The sequence below is a fragment of the Elaeis guineensis genome, chromosome 4 (assembly GCF_000442705.2).
Source record: "Elaeis guineensis isolate ETL-2024a chromosome 4, EG11, whole genome shotgun sequence".
NCBI lineage: Eukaryota > Viridiplantae > Streptophyta > Magnoliopsida > Arecales > Arecaceae > Elaeis > Elaeis guineensis.
This window is the reverse complement of record NC_025996.2, coordinates 45,312,438-45,322,677: the sequence shown is the minus strand read 5'-3', so window position 1 is coordinate 45,322,677 and position 10,240 is coordinate 45,312,438. Positions and strand designations below refer to the sequence as shown.

The window sequence follows — 10,240 nt, the reverse complement described above, 5'->3', positions numbered from 1 at the left end:
CCAGAGGACAAGGGACAAGAAGATAAACAAGATGAGAGAGGTGAAGAAATTCAAGAACAACCTCAAGGTACAGATGACCTACCCAAGGAATGGAGGTATGTTCACAACCACCCTAAGGAGTTAATTATTGGTGATCCTATGCATGGGGTAAAAACTCGCTCTTCACTAAGAGAAGTGTTTAATCATTGTGCTTTTGTATCTCATCTTGAACCAAAAACCATTGAAGAAGCTGAAAAAGATCATAATTGGATTAATGCAATGCAAGAGGAACTTAATCAATTTGAAAGAAATAATGTTTGGACTTTGGTTTCAAGACCTAAAAACTGTTCAATAATTGGCACAAAATGGGTCTTTAGAAACAAATTAGATGAGCATGGTAATGTAATTAGAAATAAAGCAAGATTGGTTGCTAAAGGATATAATCAAGAAGAAGGAATTGATTTTGATGAAACCTTTGCACCTGTTGCTAGATTAGAAGCTATTAGACTTCTACTTGCATATGCTTGCTTTATGAAATTCAAATTATTTCAAATGGATGTTATAAGTGTATTTTTAAATGGATTTATTGCTGAAGAAGTTTATGTAGAACAACCCCCTGGATTTGAAAATCATGCTTTTTCTAATCATATTTTTAAATTAAATAAAGCTTTATATGGATTAAAACAAGCACCTAGAGCATGGTATGATAGACTAAGCAAATTTTTACTAAATAATGGTTTTTCAAGAGGTAATGTAGATACAACCCTCTTTATCAAAAGAAATCAAAATGATATGTTAGTTATACAAATTTATGTTGATGACATAATTTTTGGATCTACTAATGAATCTCTTTGTCAAGACTTTGCTAAGCTTATGCAGGGGGAGTTCGAGATGAGCATGATGGGAGAACTCACCTTCTTCCTCGGACTCCAAATCAAACAATCAAAAGAGGAAATCTCCATCGCCCAAAGCAAGTACACCAAGGAACTACTCAAAAGATTTGGAATGGAGAACTCCAAACCCATTGGCACACCAATGAGTCCCTCATGTAAGCTTGACAAGGATGATGAAGGTAAATGTGTAGACTTAAAATACTATAGAGGCATGATTGGATCATTATTGTATCTAACTGCAAGTAGGCCTGATATCATATTTAGTGTTTGTTTATGTGCTAGATATCAATCTAATCCTAAAGAATCTCATTTGAATGCTGTTAAAAGAATCCTTAGATACTTAAATGGTACTCAAACTTTAGGGTTATGGTACTCTAAGGACTCACAAATTGATCTATTAGGATATTCTGATGCTGACTTTGCTGGATGTAAATTAGATAGAAAAAGCACAAGTGGAACTTGTCAATTTCTTGGAGTTAACCTAATCTCATGGTTTAGCAAGAAACAAAATTCGGTAGCACTGTCTACGGCTGAGGCCGAATACATTGCAGCCGGAAGCTGTTGTGCTCAAATCTTGTGGATTAAGCAACAACTCGAAGACTTTGGAATTAAATTTAATAAAACACCAATAAGATGTGACAACACAAGTGCCATAAATCTATCTAAAAATCCTATTCAACACTCAAGATCCAAACATATTGAAATAAGACATCACTTCATAAGAGAACATGTTCAAAACAAAAATATAATTCTTGAATATGTTTGCACCGAAAATCAATTAGCTGATATCTTTACAAAGGCCCTTAGTGAGGATAGATTCTGTGAAATTAGGAGAAATCTAGGAATTCTTGATCCATTTGCCTGAATTAATTTTTCAATTTCCAATGATTTATTGTCAAAATTTCTTAGAGCTTAATTTCCAACACCTTTTTTGGTCTCAAAAGCTTAAGTTTTTCATTCTAAAAACTTATCTTAGAGCTAAACTCCTTCTCCCCAAATTTCAAATTTTTCTGGAATTTATCCATATTTTTCCTGATTTTCTGAACTTCATGAGTCGACCCCCATGAGTCGACTCAATGGCAAACTTGTAAATCCCACCAACTTCCAAACGGGCTTAAGGTTTTTATATAAGGATTGCTGTTCGTGAGCTGACCCACACGGTCGTCTTCTTCCTTCCAAAACCCATCCTCCCCACTTCCATTAGCTCCCATTCCAAGACTCAAGCTTGTGGAACTTCTCCCGCCTTCTCTCCACTGCAAATCGCCTCTTGGGGAAAGGTCTTTTTGTGACTTCTTCCCTTGTTCATCACGGTTGGAGCGTGCCCTAGCACTCCACCGTCCCTCTCAAATCCACCCATTTTCTCCATCATAATTCCATTTCACTCTCTTGTGATCCTTCCTCCACTCTTTCACTTGCTCCTCAAGTCTCCTCGCCTGCTATTGAAGAGATTATGGCTTCAAAGATGAAGCTTCCCCAACGGAGAAAGTCTGTCCGAGAACTTGAAGAAAATGTCAGAAAGAAAAGGCAAGCGGCACAGTCCTCCACTGCTCCCACTCCAACTTCAGTTCAAGGTCCTTCACTTTCCTCTCAAAGCCCCAGTAAGAACCCTCTTTCAGATAGAAAAGTAGAAACCGGAAAAAACATAGACTTCCGGTTCTTTGAAAATGAGGGATTTTCTTTTGCAACCAAGATCAAAAATCAAGGATGGAGTTTTTACTGTACCCTTAAAGAAGTCACCTATGTTGACCTAGTTAGGGAGTTTTATCAGAATCTAATTTATGGAAATGGGTCAGTAACTTCAACTGTAAAAGGGATTGATATTTGTCTGAATCCTGTTATCTTGGGGGAGATTTTACATTTGCCTAGTGAAGGTTATGCATATATGGAACTCCCTGTGAAAGAAGAAGGTGTTAGTGTTATTCTTGGGGGTGCCTACCAAGGGAATCTGAATAAACTGGAAGCAAAGATTTTACCTATAGAGATGAGAATTTTACATCAAATGGTCACCAAACTCTTCTTCCCTAGGAGTGGTAGGCACGATCTACTGTCTGGCAGGGATATATGTATTATGTTTCACATTATCACACAGACCCCTCTAAACCTCCCGGCACTTATGATTGAGGCCATGAGAGAAACTCTGAACAGATCTAAGGCACATTTGCCTTTTGGTATGGCCCTGACTAGAGTATTTAGGAGGTTTTGTGTTAGCTGTGAGGGGGAGGCTCCTACTAAGCTATCTCATGTTGACACTTTCAACCTACACACCTTGCACCGAATGGGTTTCACAAAGACTGGTGGTGGTTGGATCAGGGGAGCTGAGGAGAGAGCTGAGGAGAGAGCAGAGGAGAGAGCTGAGGAGACAGCTGGAGACAGAACTGAAGTCAGAGCTGAAGAAGAAGAAGGTCCATCATCTCCTATTCATGACTTCAGGGCAGCTTCACCAGATATACAGTTCTTTTCGGATCCAGAGGCTGGCCCTTCAGAGTTTACCAGGATGCCCACACCAGTGCATCAGCCAGAGAGCAGAGCACCTCCGTCAGAGTTCACACTGTCTGATGATCAGATTGAGCGGATTTCACAGCGTGTGGCTTCATTATTGTCTAGTCAGTGGAGCAGTACTACATTTGCACCAGGGGTTACTTCTTCTGATCAGACTTTGACTCCCCACATCTCCACAGTGTATCAGATGATGACAGATCAGTCCATCCGGATTCAGCAGCTTGAGGACTCTATTTTGAGATTGACTGGCAGAGTCCTTGACTTGCAGGGGCAAGTCTTTGACTTGGCCCATCCTCAGCCACAGGAGTCTTCGATTGAGGTCACTGATCTCACTGCAGAGGCTGGCAGACTTAGAGGAGCTCTTGAGGGCGGTTATGAGTTACTAAGGAAGGAGATCAGAGGATCGAGTGACTATGCGACTACCCAGTTCACTGCTCTTCTTCAGGCTGTTTCCAGGGCACTGACTGTACTTGATTCCATCAGACTTACCCTTTCTGTTCAGTCCCTAGCTTCTCAGCGTTCTCAGCCACCCAGTTCCTCCCGCTCGCCTGCTCGTACCAGTACTTCCACTCGTGCCAGAGGCAGACGGGGTAGAGGACGCACTTCTGATTCAGATCTATCTGCTCCTTATCACATTTCTGATGATTCCGATCATTGACTTATCTTGATCATTTCTAGATCCTAGGTGTTAGTGTTTTGTCCTTTCTAGGATCTGTATTTTGGGGCCATGTATTGACATGTGCTAGTTGGCTTTGTATGTTATGATCTATGTACTGAAACAATTATGGTTTTATGATATCATCTTTTTTTCTTTTGTAATGATGTTTATCATACTTTGGTTATATATTTCTCCTTTGTGGAATATTGTCTTCTCTTTGTGGTATTATCATCTTATGATTGCTGTTAATAGTTGCTACATTAAGGGGGAGTAAACTCTACAGAAGAAGAAATTAAAGAATGCTTCAGAAAAAGGAGGAGTTAACCTTGTATGATGATGTCAAAAAGGGGGAGAAATTAAACAAAAAGAAATCCATCAAAAGCAAAAACTACAAATTATGATTATGAGAAAAGAAATCCATCAAAAGCAAAAACTACAAATTATGATTATGAAAAATTAATAAATTGAAAATTTTAAGTACAAATCCCAAGTATACTGCAAATAAGTACCTTTTAAAATTACTTATACTCTGATTTGCTGTAAACATTTGGATATGCTCTGATAGGCTCCAACCTACTCTGATATATTGAATACATTGCTCTGATACATTGAAAAACTGTTTTTACTACTCTGATACATTGCTAAATTTTTCTCTGATACATTGTAAAATTGTCTTCCCTACACTGATACATTGCAAGATTTTCATTTCTCTTGCTCTGATACATCTTAAACTTAAATGCTCTAATACTCTTTCCAAATCAACTATTCAATATGCTTTGGCACACATGACTAGTTTTGAGAATTGAGAAAATTTTTCAAAATGCAGTTTGCTCTGATAATAAAATCAAATTTTTTGCTCTAACACCAAAACAATTATCCAATGAGCATATCTTCCAATCTTTAAGCAAATGGACAAACTATTTATGCATATAACCATTTGTATCACATGCCAAAAGAATCATACTCTTTTCAAGCATATGCACCTAAAATGCAATCTTTTGAAATTCATGATTCATATAAATGCTTTTGTTCAAATGTTTTGCCATCATCAAAAAGGGGGAGATTGTTGCTCCTAGATTGATTTTGATGATTACAAAACAGTTTGAAGGGATACAAATTTTTTTATTTTTGAAAAAGTCCTTATGCTCTACAGGGGCAAAATCGTAATTTTATCAAAACTCTGATTTGATAGTATCATCTTGTAGAACAAATGATTTGTAATCTATTGGTGAAGATTTCATTATTTTTGGACTTATATTTTTGAAGTTATGAAGGTTTGAAGTGCATGAGTCGACTCATGAGTCAACTCATGGCACAATGAGCTGATTGGCACGCTAAAATCCTGTTGGCACGCGACCTTTTTTGGCTTGGCACGGCTTGTGAGTCGACTCATGAGTCGACCCACAAGGCATGAGTCGACTCATGAGTCGACCTCTGTTAGTGTGGGCCAAAATTTCCAGAAACTTGATTTTCTGGATGTTGCATCAGAGGTCGACTCATGAGTCGACCCCTGAAGCATGAGTCGACTCATGAGTCGACCCCTGCGACGGGATTTGCCTGTAACGGCTAGTTTTTTGCCAGATTTAGTTGCTTTTAATGCTCACCTTTTGTGCTCTAACGGCTCTTTTTCTGCCTAGTTTGTTTTCCTTTGTTTCTTAAGGCTATAAAAGGTTTCAAAAGGTGGAAAACAACAAGAAGAGACATCCAAATATCCAAGAGGCATTCAAGAGATTTGAAAAGAGAAAAGAAAGAGCATTCAAGAGGGCATTCAAGTACATTCAAGAGAGGGTTTCTCAAGCCAACTTCTCAACCTCATTCAAGAGCTCATTTAAAGCCTTCAAGAAGCCTTCAATCAAAGCTCACCAACTCCTCAAGCATTTATTCCTTTTCTCATCCATTTTGAGAAAATCAATGAAGGGCTTCTTCTTTTGAGTAAAGCGTATTTATTGTTATACTCGCTCATTTAAGGAGCTATTCTTGTACTTATTTGTGCTCTAAACTGATTTTATCTTGTGAGTAATTGTTTTGTTTTGGAGGGTTTCCAAAACAAGGGAAGGTTGATCCGAACCTGAAATCGGAGTGTATTGGATCGGCTTGTACCCGAAAAATAAGTGGACTAGCTTGGAATAGCTAGTGTCGGAGGTTCCGACGTTTGTATTCGGGTTGAATACAAAGTATAGTGGATTGGAATTCCCAAGTAGAAGCTTGGGGAGTGGATGTAGGTGCAAGGTTGGCATCGAACCACTATAAATCCTTGTGTTTGTGGCATGCTTTATTGTTTCTCTTTAATTCTCCATTATATCCTTGCATTCTTGTTTTAAGCAATTAATCTCAAACTAAAGTCTCTCTCCTCATTCATCAAGCTTTTGATATATATTTTTCATAAGTAATTAGTTAAGCCTAAATTAATCTCCCGGACTCCTACGGGAGCCGGGCTCCGTCACCAACTTAAACTGCAGAAGGATTCCGCCCGGACTTCTACGGAAGCCGGGCTGTCCATGGCTCCAACCTCAGGAGGGACTCCGTCCGGACTCCCACGGGAGCCGGGCTCCGCCGCCGACTTCAACTGCCGGTAAGATTCCGGACTTCTACGAGAGCCGGACTTCGTTTTTGACTTTAATTGCAGAAAGGCTCCGTCCGGACTCCTGCGGGAGCCGGACTCTGCCCACGACCCCAACTGCGAGTAGACTTCGTCTGGACTTCTACGGGTGCCGAACCTCGCTACCGACCCCAACCAAGCTCCGACCGACAATTCTGGACCCACTGGCGGGCCACAATAACGGCCATGACTCTGCTCCACTTCCTGCGGCGGACCCTACGCGACCTCATCACTCCCTGACAGGCTATATTAACGGCCATGATTCTGCTCCACTCCCTGCGACGGATCCTGTGTAATTTCACTACCCCCAGATGAGTCACGACAGCGGATGCCGCTCCACTCCTCGCAACTGATTCCACGTGGCGAGCTACGGCGATAGCCACAATTCCGCTCCACTACCCTTTGCAATAAATTCCTCCTGACTATGGGCGGTCCACTACCAGACGGTTACGAACGTCGCTATCAGTCTGTGGCACCCTCCGCCTATAAAAAGGGAGACCCCAGATACGTTATTCTCTAAACTCTCGTCTTTTTTATCTAAAAACTCTGCTAAATTCTCCGTTCGAGCACTCCATTCTTGTTGAGGCAGAGAACTGACTTGAGCGTCGGAGGGTCTTGCCGGAGCAACCCAACCTCCGGTTTAGACTTCCTTTGCAGGTCCCGGCGGCGACCGCGACTTCCTCGACTCCAGCTTCTCCGGCGCAAGCGGATTTTTGCACCAACAGGTATATATTTGTGGTGATTATTTTAAAATATCATCATTAAAAATATAAATTTTAATAATAAATTATAAAATTATTATTAAAATTAATTTTGATGTTAAAATTATTTTTTTTATTTTAAAAATTTTATTTGATGATGAATTTTTTATGATAAAATAAAAAAATAGTATACACCTATGGAGGATGATAAGGCAACAAGACTAAGGTGGAAGAAAGTAATAAAATAATTATTTTTTTAAAAATAATAAAAAAAGTAGAGTCTAAATTATAGAATATTTTTAATAAAAAAAATAAAAAATGATGATATTTAACTGATTGCTGATCTGCTAAGAATAAAATCTTCTAAACAGTCTTCTTTTTTCTTTTTTTTGGAATGTAAAGATGTTTCCCAGTTCTTTTATAAAAGACCATATAAAAGAGTACCATTTCGCCCCCCTACCTCACCTCACCTCACCTCACCTCTTCCAGGTCTTTACCTCTTCCGTTCCCGCCAAAAAAAAAAATCCCGTCCCAAACCCTAACCCTAAACCTAATGGCACGGACTCGGAGAGGAGGAGAATCTTCGAGCGGTGGGAGGACCAGCGGCGGGGGCTTCGGCGCTGGGGCCAAAGTCGAGGTACGCAGCGACGACGAGGGATTCCGCGGAGCATGGTATGAGGCCACGGTCGTCCGATCCCTCCCCCGCCGCCACTACTCCGTCGAGTATGTCTCTCTTGTTTCCGATGCGGATCCATCCGAGCCCCTCCACGAGATCGTCTGCCGGTCCCACGTCCGCCCGCCGCCTCCGCCGGCGCTCTCCCCCACTCGTTATCAGGTATTGCAGCGCGTCGAGGTTTTTCACAATGATGGGTGGTGGGCAGGGGTGGTGTCCAAGCTTCATGGAGAGGATTCTGGGAGGTTTACCGTGTCCTTCCCCAACACAAGAGAGGTGATGGACTTCCGGCCGTCGGAGATCCGGCCGCTGCTGGAATGGGTACGTGGACGATGGATCGTCGCTCGAGACCAGGTAAACGTCTTGACGTTTATAAAATGTTGCCATCTTTGGAACGTTTTGAAACTGCAGTCAACGAAATGGGACTTGGAAAGGTATGAAGTTACCATCTTTGGTAAGTTCTGATTCTATAGTTAGTGATACGGAACTGGGAAACGTATAAAGTTCCCACCTTTGGTATGTTATGATCCGTATTCGGGAAACGTCTAAAATTCCCATCCTTGCTGTTTTATGATACTTAATGCATGGACAGAAGGAAAAGGGCCATTAAGGTACTGCAGCGATGCTGCTCAGTTATTTTGCTTGATGCATTAATCCATATCTTTCCCATTAACTTTTGATTGCATGGGAAATGCGTTTGAATGCTATATGTTTTCTGTGGTTTTGTTGTAGCATTTGAATCTATTGGTAAAAATTGATCAAAACATCTAGAAATTGTTATTGCTGTTCATATGATTCCAAGATGGTTTTATAAAAAAATAAAGTACTAAAATAAGAAAATGGTTGAGAAGACATTGTCTGAATCAAGACGTGTGAAATGCTGCCCCAAGAATGTGATTTGCCCCTTATGTACGGGTCTTCGGCGATCTCATCTTTAAGGTACAACGATCTGGCTTACTCCGATCATCGTCTAACGAGTACGATCGTTGGAGAGGCTGACCCAGAAAAATGAGTACAAAAAAAAAAGGAGAAAGATGGTCTCTCTCCCAGAAAGAAATAGAGAGAGATAGAACATAAGAAAAGATAGGATTTTTATTATTTTTAAAACAGTTGGATCAAATAGACTATGTTCGGATTACTAAAGAGGCGGGTTTCGAAGATGTTTCAAAAATATCATATTTTTTTTTTTTTCAAAAACTAACGTTTTCTTCCGAAGAATCGTATTTTTTTGGAAAGAGTCGTTAAAGTTAAAAATAGAGTTTTAACATTTTTAAATAACTAAAAATTAGAGATAAGAAATATTTAAATCTTATTTTATTTTAAATAAAACTCTACAATTCCCTACAAAAGATTTAAATTTTGAAAATCATAAAGATTAATATTTAGGCATCTTATACTATGCAATAGGTGAGGTATTCTCTAGACTTGAACTTTACTTAGTGTTGATAGGATCCATCTAAAGGAATCATAGTGGATTAGATCTTAAATTAGATCCTTTAACTCATACTTCAACTTATCATACACATAGTACGGATCAAATGGGTCTTTATGCGATCAGCATCAGTTAAAGCCTTGCACTTGGTACCTTATTATTTTATGAGAATTTTGTTAGGATTAGCCCAAATCCATAGTCACGGCTTATACAACAATTCTCACATAGATAAGTCCTCCAAAAATATTTGTGATCTAACACCCTGCAAATTTTCTTTCTTAGATTCATTAAGAGCTTAGCTTATCTTTTATAAATTACTTTGTGACTGATAAGAACACTCATCATAGGGATGGGAGGAGATATACTCCGATAATGTGCGCTGGCACGATCACTCAATCAGCTTCATTTTTATCACATTGAACCTCATTCATGGGATCTCCAATCATAGAGGTTGGGTATCCACTGTTGGTGACCACATAGTGGGCTTAAGCTCTATCCCCTCGATGATTCTAGGACTCTATTTTTGAACAAATTCTTGGTTAATTGATCTGTCAAGTTTTTCTCAGACGACAAATTTCAAGGAAATGATATTTTTTTTTGAGTTGTCTTACAAATCTATTATGATAAATTTGGATATGCTGGTTCATCTTTTTATTAGTATTTTTTTGATTAGTCAGTTCAATTATGGTCTTATTATCATAATGGATTGATATAGTCAGAACTGGCTTAGGTATTAAAAATAGGTATGAGATAAGACTTTTAATCCACTTTATCTCAGTATGGGTGGTATCTAGAGTAATCAACTC

General features: G+C 39.5%; 1 protein-coding gene across 1 annotated transcript; it reads left to right on the top strand.

The window, feature by feature from the left end:
* The first annotated feature begins 7,882 nt into the window (after window positions 1–7,882).
* Window positions 7,883–8,773, top strand: LOC140857336 (protein AGENET DOMAIN (AGD)-CONTAINING P1-like). Its single transcript, XM_073256127.1, has 4 exons — window positions 7,883–8,356; window positions 8,414–8,436; window positions 8,595–8,613; window positions 8,735–8,773. Exons 1-4 carry the CDS (start codon window positions 7,883–7,885, stop codon window positions 8,771–8,773), a joined length of 555 nt encoding a protein of 184 aa, XP_073112228.1.
* The last annotated feature ends 1,467 nt before the right edge of the window (window positions 8,774–10,240 follow it).